Genomic DNA, 11,718 nt, shown 5'->3' on the forward strand with positions numbered 1-11,718 from the left:
TATAATGACCAGGAAATCAAAATAGCCGATGGGGAAATTTACATGAGAAAAGTTAGGCAACATGAACAGATACAAGTGAAACTTGTATGGAACATTGAAGCAAACATTTCTTGAATTAAAGTTGACTTAGTTCTTGAAGTACATCGTCAACAATTTATTATAAGAGGACAATTTAATTGTGATAGAACCGTCATTGTCTTAATTTGTAGTCTTAATGGCTCGACCATTGTTTCAATCAGTATTTAGTTTCAATTTTAGAGGCTATTTTTAGTACATTTTATGGGAAGTTTTTACTAAGAATTTCCTTGTTCAAGGTCTGATTATTCATTTTGATTGATTTAATTCAATTAGCTTGTTTTCATTCTCGTTTTTCAATCAGAAATGAATGAAAACAAGTTAAAGATCGTTAAAGATTTTTGTTTTGGTTGACCAATAGTTTTGAAAGAAAATGAAATGTTGGTTCAACTTAACTTGGTTCAACGGAACAATCGATTTTAATTTTAAATTTTCAACAAAATCAAATATTTGATTGTTTCATAATAATTTCATGTGATTATATGGGAATTGAAGAGGCGTTGAAACCAGCGAAATGATTATTACCTGTTTTATATGGATAAACCTTGTCTTACAATTTAAAACAATTAGATAACTAATTTCAACTGAATTACTCTTTGATCTCATCAAATTATTTATTGCTTTATTTTCATTTGCATGTGTGATGTATTTTTATTCAACTGTGAACCGTTAATTGATTGGTGTAAATATTGCATGACAATCAATTGGATTCAACAAATCAAGCCTAAATCAACTTAATAGTCAAAATGAATGAAACTTTAACCAATATGTTAACCCAAAATGTTACCCATTCTACATCAAATGATACTTCTAATTTACCCTTAATTGTATCAGTGACAAACTCATGGGAACATTTTCTTAAACCGATCTATTCAACAGTTAACTTTAACAATTTGATAACTTCACTGGTTGTTACTTTGATCGGTTATTTATTGATCAAATTGATTCCCTTCATCCGTATGTTAATCGTCTTGAAAAGACTACCTCAAAAACCTGGTAATTGGTTAATGGGACATTTAGGTGATTTACTTCCACCTCCATTTACTTCTAACAATCAATTTGGACAAGGTAAATACAATTCAATACAATTGCCTTCTATTATATTCCAATTTATGAAAATTTATTAGCTACTTCTTTACAATAAAAAGTCGAAGTAAAATGATTAAAAACTAAGAACTACTGACAAAACTTTTAAATACAAGACAAGATTAAAAGTTTGGGTGTCTGTAGAAGTCATTCAGTGCTGATAGCAAATCTCTGTCATCAACAGTTTTCGCAAAAATTGAGGTCAAAGTTTGAACTTCGATCGTCTTTTATTCGATTATGGAAGGTGATTTTTCTGTGAAACTCATTTTCTCAATGTGAATTTTGATAGGCAACCAGAAAACGAACTTCATTTGAACAAAAAAATTTTCTGTTCGAAATAAAAGAGTTTAGTTTGATTTTCCGTTAAACTGGCCGCAATCTGTAACTGGTTAAGTTAGAGTGTTGAAACTTATTATTCGCCAGTAAACATTTGTTCTAAACATCAGAGCTCACAAAACTTTTTCAAACCAGCAATGGTTTTCTTTATTTTGGCCTTTCGTTTAAATTCTTTGAGCCTCGATATTTCGTCAATGGTGGCATTCACAAGTCACATTTCATGACTAAACAGCAGATTTTATTATGGGCTATAACATGATTCAACTAAATACCAAAGAAAATTTGAACTGATTAGTTAATTAGTGAATCTTCTTCAATAACATCAGAAGATTTGTGCTTTAATAGCATTTTACCTTTATTTGTTACCCAAATAGCTCAAGCTACCCAAATTGATACTCAAACAAAAATTTCATGATTTGTTTGAAGAACATTCGTTATTTAATTGAATAACTCGGTTTTCCATGCATGTTCTATCATATTATATGATAGCCCATAATACAATCTTATGTTTAGTCATAAAATGATGCTTGTGGTTGCTGTGATTATCGAAATATCGAGGCTCGAAGATTTGAAACAAATGGCCAAAATCAAGCGAACTATTGATGCCCTGTAAAACTTTTGTGAGCTCTGATGTTCAGGACAAATATTTAACGACAAATAATAAGTTTCAACACTCTAACTCAACCAGTTACAGATTGCGGCCAGTTTGACGGAAAATCAAACTAATCTGTTTTATTTCGAACAGAAAATTTTATTGCTCAAATCAAGTGTACATTCTGGTTGTCTATCAAAATTGACATATGGATAATGAGTATCGCAACAAAATCTGTTTGCATAATTGAATGAAAGACGATCGAAGTTTAAACTTCTACCTCGATTTTCTCGAAAACTATTGATGACAGAAATTTTTTATTAGCACCAAATGACTGCTAGAGACCAGCAAATTTCAAATCTTGACTTCTAAATCGTAGCTTATGCCCATAGTCCTTTATGAAGAAGTTTTTGTTTCCTAGTTTCATCGATTGGCAACTTACTTCAAACTTTGATTTAACTCTCAATTCCATCTATGCATTCATATAATAATGTTTTAAATCTGTATTTGACTGAAGGGTTGAAAAGCTGTGTCGATAAAATGGAAAGGTTTCTTCATGGAAATGGTTTGATGGTCTTTTGGGTCTCCTGGTTTCCTATTGTCATTATAACAGATCACAGTATTTTGCTGGTAAGTTTATTTCATATGCACTGCTAATGGCTAATCAATCGTTAAGCATGTTAAGCATTAGTATAAAGTACATGTTAGCTAGGAGACTTGCTATAGCTAGGCAATCGTTGATTGCGTTGAGCACACAATCAATTTAATTTTTTGACTAAATAAAATAAAAACATTCGTTTAAAATGCCGTGTTAGATATCGAACTGCCGGTCTTTGCAATGATCAGTGAAGGGAATTTTACTATGCTTTGAAAAACATTGCAACAGAATGCACAATTCGCCTTAAAACGATCCAACAATAAATATGTTATCATTCAGGTTAGCTCGAGCACATCCATCGACATGCAGATTAACATCATGTTTGATAGGTTTATTTTATTAATATTTAATGTTTGTTCTTGCTTAGAAACTGGCACCGGCAACAATAGAGAAGGGACCTGGTCCTGATGTAGCTCGAAGCTTTTTTGGTGATGGCTTAGTTATACAAAATTCAACCAAATGGAAAGGTCGACGAAAGCTGCTAGCTCCAGGTTATCATCATGCTGCACTGGCTAACTATCTTCCAACTATATCCAAAGTCGCTCATAATCGAGTAAATATTTTAGTGAACAAGAATATAATTGATGAACCAGTTGACACAAGAAAGTTCACTCAAGAAACGGGAATGGATATGACATGTGAAATTACATTGGGAATAGAGAGTGGAACTAAGGGTTCGCCTGGTTGGTCATACCGAAAAGCCATAGACGTTGCTCTTGAGATGATGTTGATTAAAGCAGTAAATCCACTTTATTGGTTCGACTTTATATTTAGGTTCACTATTGATGGTAAAAGATCAAAACAAGCAGCTGAATACATCCGATCGTTTCCTACTTCATTGATAAATGTCAAGAAAACAACTCATGTACCAGGAAGCATCAACCCAAAAGTTTTTAACCCAAAAGTTCGATTCAGTTTACTTGATTGTCTAATTGATTTACATTTATTAAGTCAGTCTGGCAAGAAAAATTTCGAGTTTACTGTTATGGATGTTCTTGAAGAGACAAATAGTGCGCTCTTTGCAGGAAATGAGACTACTGCTGGTTCTATGGCATGGACTATGTTCAATCTTGCCGCTAATCCTGATATTCAGGATAAAGTTTATCAAGAATTAGTTGAGAACGGGTTCACTGCTAAAGAGTTTATTGATTATAATGAAGAAAGTTTAAAGTCTCTTAAATATTTAGATTGTTGTGTTAAAGAAAGTCTTCGACTTTGTCCACCGATTCATACAATTACTAGAAGATTGGATCAAGATCTGATCACAGACGAAGGTCAGGTTATTCCGAAAGGAAGTGTTCTCGCCTTGTGTATCTATTATATTCATCGAGATCCAAAACATTGGCCAGAACCAACCAAATATAATCCTGAAAGATTTTTAACTGAAAATAGTTTTGACAGACCATCGCTTGCTTACATTCCGTTTGGCTTTGGACAAAGACAGTGTTTAGGACAGAAACTAGCGATGAGAGAGATCAAAGTCGTTATTGCAGAAGTAATTAGAAGATTTAGTCTCGAAAACTGTCAATCGTTTGATGAAATAGAAACAGCGTTTCTTGGTACATATCGTTCAATTGAAAGTCTAAAAATCAAATTTTTACCTCGAACTTTAAATCAAGAATAAAGCATCTTAATTTAACATAAATATGTTCGGAAACATTATTTAAGACGTTATTTTCATACGAGTTTTAGCTACATAACATTATTTTGTCTAAAAAATATAAAAACTGACTTTAACAAAGCTTATTATAAATCAACTATTAAACTATTTTTCGAAAAAATTTCTAGTGTATATCATTATTTCCTATTATTTGTACCTCATTAGCAATTGATATTTAGCCTATTAATGTTGCTATTGGTTTACACACTGTCTTCTATTCAAACCGATTAGACTAGCTGTTATTAATAATTTCCGTGCGATACCCTAATAAATATTAAAAGGTTCACAAATGAAACAATTAGCTAAAACCGAAACAATTTACGACTAATTTTCCGCAGAAACCTTTGCATAAGTTGAACGTTAAATTAAGATTTACAGTAAGTTGCCAATCGATGAAACTAGGAAACAAAAACCGCTTCACAAAGAAATATGGACAAAAACTTTGAGCTAACAAGTGTAATTGTTGAGAATCGCTGCTTTTAAGCAGTAATTTAGTGCTAATAGCTAATTTCTGTCATCAATAGTTTTCGAGAAAATTGAGGTCGAAGTTTAAACTTCGATCGTATTTTATTCAATTATGAAAGCGAATTTTTATGTGAAACTCATTATCCATATGTCAATTTTGATAGACAACCAGAAAATGAACTCTATTTGAACAATAAAATTTTCTGCTCGATATAACGTTCGTTAAAAGAGATTAGTTCGATTTCCAGTAAAACTGCCCGCAATCTGTAACTGGTAGAGTTAGAGTGCTGAAACTTATAATTCGTGCTTAAACATTTGTTCTAAACATCAGAACTTACAAAACTTTTGCAAATCATCAATAGTTCGCTTGATTTTGGCCATTTGTTTAAAAGATTTGAGTCTCGATATTTCGAGAATGACAGCACCCACAGCCATCATTTTATGACTAAACAGCAGATTTTATTATGGGCTATCATATAATATGATAGAACATACAAGAAAAATCGAGTTGATCAATTAAATAACGAATGTTCTTCAAACAAATCATTAAATTTTTGTTTGAGTATCAATTTGGGTAGCTTGAGCTATTTGGGTAACAAATAAAGGTAAAATGCTATTAAAGCACAAATCTTATGATGTCATTGAAGAAGATTCACTAATTAACTAATCAGTTCAAATTTTCCTTGGTATTTAGTGAAATCATGTTATAGCCCATAATAAAATCTGCTGTTTAGTCATAAAATGATGGCTGTGGGTGCTGTCATTCTCGAAATATCGAGGCTCGAAGATTTTAAACAGATGGCCAAAATCAAGCGAACTATTGATGCCATGTAAAACTTTTGCAAGCTCTGATGTTGAGGGTAAATGTTTAAGCACGAATTATAAGTTTGAGCACTCTAACTCTACCAATTACTGAATGCGGCCAGTTTAACTGAAAATCGAACTAATCTTTTTTATTTCGAACAGAAAATTTTATTGTCCAAATAGAGTTCATTTTCTGGTTGTCTATCAAAATTGACATATGGATAATGAGTTTCACATAAAAATTCGCTTTCATAATTGAATAAAATACGATCGAAGTTTAAACTTCGACCTCAATTTTCTCGAAAACTATTGATGACAGAAATTAGCTATTAGCACTAAATTACTGCTAGAGACCAGCGAATTGCAAATCTTAACTTTTTAATTGTATCTTTCGTTCATAGTCCTTTATGAAGAAGTTTTTGTTTCCTAGTTTTATCGATTGGCAAGTTATTGCAAATCTTGATTTAACGTTCAACTTGTGCAAAGGTTTCTGCGGAAAATTAGTTGTAAATTTTATTTATGCATTTATGTAATAATATTTTAAATCTGCATTTAACTGAAGGGTTGAAAAGCTGTGTCGATAAAATGGAAAGTTTTCTTCATGGAAATGGTTTGATGGTCTTTTGGGTCTCCTGGTTTCCTATTGTCATTATAACAGATCACAGTATTTTGCTGGTAAGTTTATTTCATATGCATTGCTATAGCTAGTCAATCGTTAAATGTGTTAAGCATGCGTTCGCATAAGGTACATGTCAGCTAGCAGACTTTCGGAGCAATTATCTGTGCCGTAAATTTTACTATGCTGAAAAAACATTGCAAAGAACACTCGCACTTGAATGAGTTGTCTATTGTCAAACGAAGACCTTTCTATCATTCAGGTCAGCTAGAGCATAAGCATAGTCATGCTGATTAACATAACTATGATTAACATTTCTTCGATAGCCACATATGGCCAGTAATAGCAATAATGTAACACCAGTAATATGGAAAGGTCGACGTAAGCTATTAGCTCCAGGTTATCATTATGCTACACTGGCAAACTATTTTCAAACAATATCCAAAGTCGCCCATAATCGAGTGAATATAATTGGCGAGCCAGTTTATAACCTAAAAGTTCGGTTCAGTTTACTTGATTGTCTAATTGATTTACATTTATTAAGTCAGTCAGGCAAGAGTAATTTCGAGTTTACTGTTATGGATGTTCTTGAAGAGACAAATAGTGCGCTCTTTGCAGGAAATGAGACTACTGCTGGTTCTATGGCATGGACTATGTTCAATCTTGCCGCTAATCCTGATATTCAGGATAAAGTTTATCAAGAATTAGTTGAGAATGGTTTCACTGCAAGGAATTTATTGATTATTTACTAGATGATACATGTTATCAAGATAATGGTGAAAATTATCGAGGAACTACATCACGAACAGCAACTGGAGTTGATTGTGCTCCTTGGCATCAACAAGTTTTTTATAAGACTGCTGATTATCCTGAGCTTATTGGTGGACATAATTATTGTCGAAATCCTGGTGGAATGGAATCTCAACCTTGGTACATTCAAAAAATGATTGCTTGATTCTTTAGTTGCATTTGGATTATGCACTGAAGATTGATTGAATCCGGTTTCAATATTTTATCTTGTTCCTATCATAACATATTCACTATTCATTTCATGAGTACTTGAATTTCATTTATAACACTACTTTAACAACATTGTTTTAATATTTATCCATTTTTTATTTTATTTACAGTTGACAATTTTTGGGTTTACATTGTTGTTCCAAGTCTTGGTGCCCTAGTCCTGTTTATACTTTTATTAGCTTTATGTTGCCTTCGACGTAAACCTCGATCTAAATCTTCTGGTCCACAATTTAATTCTGGACGTCAAAGTGAATCTTCAATATCAAATTTACAATCAAGTCGAAATGGTGTTGGTGGATTCATTCTGGTATTAATTTAATGGGCTCAACTCTACCTCATCATCATAATCATAATCATAATCATCAACATCAACAGCGTCGTCAACACGAGCAACTTCACAATCAACATTAACTTTAGGATCTCGTTCAACATCAGGAGGAATCGGAGGAGATGGAAGAGAAGCAAGAAACATGTCTAATAATAATCAAAATCTTCACCATCATCTGATTCAATCACCAACATCGTCATCATCGCCGCATTCATCATCTTCATTATCTCAACATTACGGATTAACAACGAATGTGCGACAAAATAAAGATGCTGGGTCACCTTTACTTACACAATAAAAATTTATAGCAAAGCATTTAACATAGCATTGATTCAGAATCGATTGCTTTACATTTAATGGGAAGTAATTGATTAATGATTTTATTGTTTACTAACTGAATTATAATTCTTATTTAACAATTCATGACCGATTTTAATACATTGTAATGTCTCGTGGATAATTAACACAATTGCCATGACAATTTCATGCAACTACCTCGGAAACACTATCCAGTGTTACTAAAAATTGACAATTTGTTTTTTTTTGTTTCTTCGAATCAAGTGAGCAATTAAACGCAGCATGAGTAATTGCGATCTTTTTTAGTAAAAATCTGGATTGCGTAAAGCTAATTCAGGTTTATCATAACCAAGATCAGCTGGGCTACTGATACCGAGTTCTTCCATAACTGGTTTCAATTCCTGGAGCAAGTATGGGTAGATGTCTTTATCGTGGTTGTCTGCCTTCCATTTAACAGCTTCTAAGTATCGTACACATAGTGAATGGTCATTCACTCGTCGACAGGCTCTGAATGCTGCTTCAATAATCCTGGGTTCAGGTATAAGATCCATACCCATAAGTTCGTTTAATGCTTTTCGGATTTCCCATCCATCTATGTCAGGCCTAAAGATATAAATGTGAAAAATATACAGGTTAGCAAAATAAAGAATGAAATTTTAAAGCAAAGGACAAAGTAAATACACATGTCTCACCTAGAAAAATATTGGTAATATCTATTATCAAATTCTTCATCTGTTTCATGGACATCATGAGGCGGCTTATAGATGACTGATGCACTTTCAGCAGGCTTTTGATTTGCCAAAAATCCTGAATAAAATGATAAAATACAATTGTAATAACAATAAAAACAAACAGTTAATAAGGTTACCGATACAATTCATAAGGGCAATCTCAAGGACATGTTTACTTACTTGTCTGATGCAAAAGGGAAGAAACCCTTGGCCTGATTGGCTGACTTGCAATGGTCAATAGCTTCCTGAACATATTTATCTCCCAGTTAAATAGACCAACTCAATTAAAGCGAATTAAAATAGTCCAAAAACAAGTAAAAGGAATCAACTTAGGACAAGTCAAAATTGATAAATATTTCAAATTACTGTAAAAGATTTTGATTACAGTGCCACCTATCGATAGAAACCAGTGGGACCGCGATTTTTTGATTTATTAACCAAAGCATTGAATGAAGGGTAAAACCAAAGAGTAAGATCATTCTCATGCATTATGAATATGTTATTTGTTGATTATGTTATTTTAAATTAATTTAAATAGGTACTCAAACGGATTTAGCTTCATCAACCACATCACTTGATAGTGGTAGGGAACATTCCCTTCGTGCATTGGAGCCCTTATCAAATTACTCCAAACCAATAGGATCAACTGTGCGACTTAAATTAATGTAATTCACATCGAAAGTAATCCTGCAAGATTAAAGTTTCTTGGTATAAGGATGAAGAACCCTTGGTGAATCAAGAGTCAAGCACCGTTCTATTCACTACTTTGTGGATTGCCAACCTGTAGATATGTTTTACATTACGAAGAAAAATGCAAGTAAGTTATAACCAAAAAAATACGCATTTATTTATAATTTTGTTTCATATCCAATCATTTTGATACTGACAAGATTTGAATGGGCCAATTTATAAGTAAAGATAAACTCAATTGAAATCAAAAACGACAATAAAACAATTTGACAATTTTAGCTGATTTCATTTCGTTTCAAATTTAAACGAGTCACATATTAAATTTATAAATCTTGGGACTTTTAGGGTCAATATCGCTGACAAATAGACTCTTTTTATCTAATGATACAGTTATATCATGTGGTTGACCAAATCCTGAAGCTGGTTTCCACGTATCTATAATTCTTTCTGTAGCCAAATCAAGAGTGACTCCTTCAGATTGAGATTCATCATCTGGGACGCTTAGAGCAAATAATACATCACCAACATGATCAACAGCAAAGACACGATTTAATCTCGGATGATTAACATTGAAAGTAAGAATTCCCGGCCTTGATCGATCATCAAGTCCTGCAGTATAACACAAAATACGACGATTTTCACGATCAGCCACACAAATCAAGTTCTCCTCTTCCAAAAGAACCAAACTATGTGGTATAAACAAGTTATCTGTATGAAAAGAATAAATTAGTTATTGGAATGTGAAATCGGAAATTTAAATAAAATTATAAGTGTGACGCTAAAACTGTGAAAAAATCCTCAGCTAATAATCCTCTAAAATGTTGTTACTAACCTTTAATTCCAATTTCATCAAGAACTGTTCCTGATGGAGATACGATTAAGATCCTTCGATTACAGTATCCATCGCTGATATAAACTAACCCAGATGAGGCTACAGCAACATCGGTGGGGAGACAAAAGTGATGGAAATCATGGCCTGGTTGAAAGGGTTGACCCAAAATCAAGTCTGGTTTATCGAGATCATCCTTTTTAAATCGAAACACTTGTTGCAAAGCAACATCTGTTAACCAAATATTTCCTTCTTTATCCAAACTAATACCATGGGGCAAGTAAAATCTGAAACAAAAAATTCAAGATATCTGATGAATATTGAAGGGATCAATTTAATTATAAGTCATGTTATAATCACAAACTCATAACGGAAAGAATAAAATAGCACTAAAAAAATAACTTACTTATTAGCTCCCCATGATTTGATAACTTTACCAGTCTTGGTATCAACAACAACTACAGTATCATTTGGAATTGGTCCATTGCCGATGTGTTTGTAATGTTCATTTAAATCAAATGTTCTGTTAATCACAAGTCAAAATAAACAAAGGAAAATGTGTTTTGTTTATAAGTGCACATTAATAATAATTATGGTCACTAGATGATGCACTAAGTGATTCAAGTGATTTATAGTTAAAGAGTATTACTCTTTGTTATTATAATAGCTGCAATGTTTATCCATTAAATTAGTTTGGTTTATAGTTACCTGTGATCCCAAATATGATTACCTCGGTGGAAAATATAAAGTGTATCATTTTTATGAGAAGAAATTCCGGCAACTTGACCCAGATTATTAAGGAAATCATGCTTAAGCCAATCAGAATCTTCAGTTAACCTCGGAAATTCAGGTTCCCAAGCAGAGTTATCATCTCTTAAGTTACCAATTTCCTACCAATAAAAGAGTTAATACATGAAAAAGGAATCACAATAATTTTTGGCAATACTTCCAGAACAAATCAGTATCCATTTCTAACCAGGATAGATTAAATTATTCAAATAAAGAGACTGTGGATAAACTTACCTGTAACGATTTTTGGGACAAAATGCCTGCTTCATAGCCTCCAATGAGATCCTCATTATCAACAAGATCTTGAAGGTTCTGGTTGTACCCATAATAAGCTCCTTCACTTGGTTTGATTAAATTAGCAATTAAACAGCCAAATAACAGTAGTGAGATCAATATGTTACCACTTTGATTGACCATATCAGTTTGATTTGTTTCTGGTAACTCTAATTGTAGCTATAGTTGATTACTACGAAGCTATATTTGTGAATTTTAATGAAGCTTTTACCAAAATACACTAACAACGAGTATATTATGCGGTAAACATTTATTTGTATTATCTGATGATTATGTTGATATTTAACTTGTTCACACAACAAATTAAAATTATTATCAAAGTGAAATCACATTGGATATTCTGTGAAACGATTCAATATGTTTTAATATGATAGTCAAAAGATGAATTTGTGTAGGAAGATAAATTCAACCAAAGGGTATTTGGTATCTATCCTGGTAACCATGTATT

At 32.5% G+C, this 11,718-nt stretch overlaps 3 protein-coding genes across 3 annotated transcripts; 1 reads left to right on the forward strand and 2 right to left on the reverse strand.

The window, feature by feature from the left end:
- The first annotated feature begins 333 nt into the window (after positions 1-333).
- On the forward strand, positions 334-4,397 carry LOC107371506 (putative cytochrome P450 4ac1). The gene is made up of 3 exons (XM_015939613.3): positions 334-1,143; positions 2,607-2,719; positions 3,115-4,397. The coding sequence occupies exons 1-3, from the start codon at positions 822-824 to the stop codon at positions 4,369-4,371; spliced, it is 1,692 nt and encodes a 563-aa protein (XP_015795099.2). The 5' UTR covers positions 334-821; the 3' UTR covers positions 4,372-4,397.
- Positions 4,398-7,992: 3,595 nt separating this feature from the next.
- On the reverse strand, positions 7,993-9,027 carry COX5A (Cytochrome c oxidase subunit 5A). The gene is made up of 3 exons (XM_015929243.3): positions 8,849-9,027; positions 8,630-8,744; positions 7,993-8,540 (listed from the first exon to the last, which is right to left on the reverse strand). The coding sequence occupies exons 1-3, from the start codon at positions 8,919-8,921 to the stop codon at positions 8,240-8,242; spliced, it is 489 nt and encodes a 162-aa protein (XP_015784729.1). The 5' UTR covers positions 8,922-9,027; the 3' UTR covers positions 7,993-8,239.
- A 463-nt stretch (positions 9,028-9,490) lies between these two features.
- LOC107362202 (peptidyl-alpha-hydroxyglycine alpha-amidating lyase 2) lies at positions 9,491-11,650 on the reverse strand. The gene is made up of 5 exons (XM_015929222.3): positions 11,211-11,650; positions 10,896-11,077; positions 10,594-10,710; positions 10,191-10,474; positions 9,491-10,066 (listed from the first exon to the last, which is right to left on the reverse strand). Exons 1-5 carry the CDS (start codon positions 11,391-11,393, stop codon positions 9,669-9,671), a joined length of 1,164 nt encoding a protein of 387 aa, XP_015784708.2. The 5' UTR covers positions 11,394-11,650; the 3' UTR covers positions 9,491-9,668.
- Between the last annotated feature and the right edge of the window lie 68 nt (positions 11,651-11,718).

The sequence above is a fragment of the Tetranychus urticae genome, chromosome 2, assembly GCF_039701765.1.
Source record: "Tetranychus urticae isolate SD_2017Ah chromosome 2, NJAU_TeUrti_SD_1.0, whole genome shotgun sequence".
Taxonomy (NCBI): Eukaryota; Metazoa; Arthropoda; class Arachnida; order Trombidiformes; family Tetranychidae; genus Tetranychus; species Tetranychus urticae.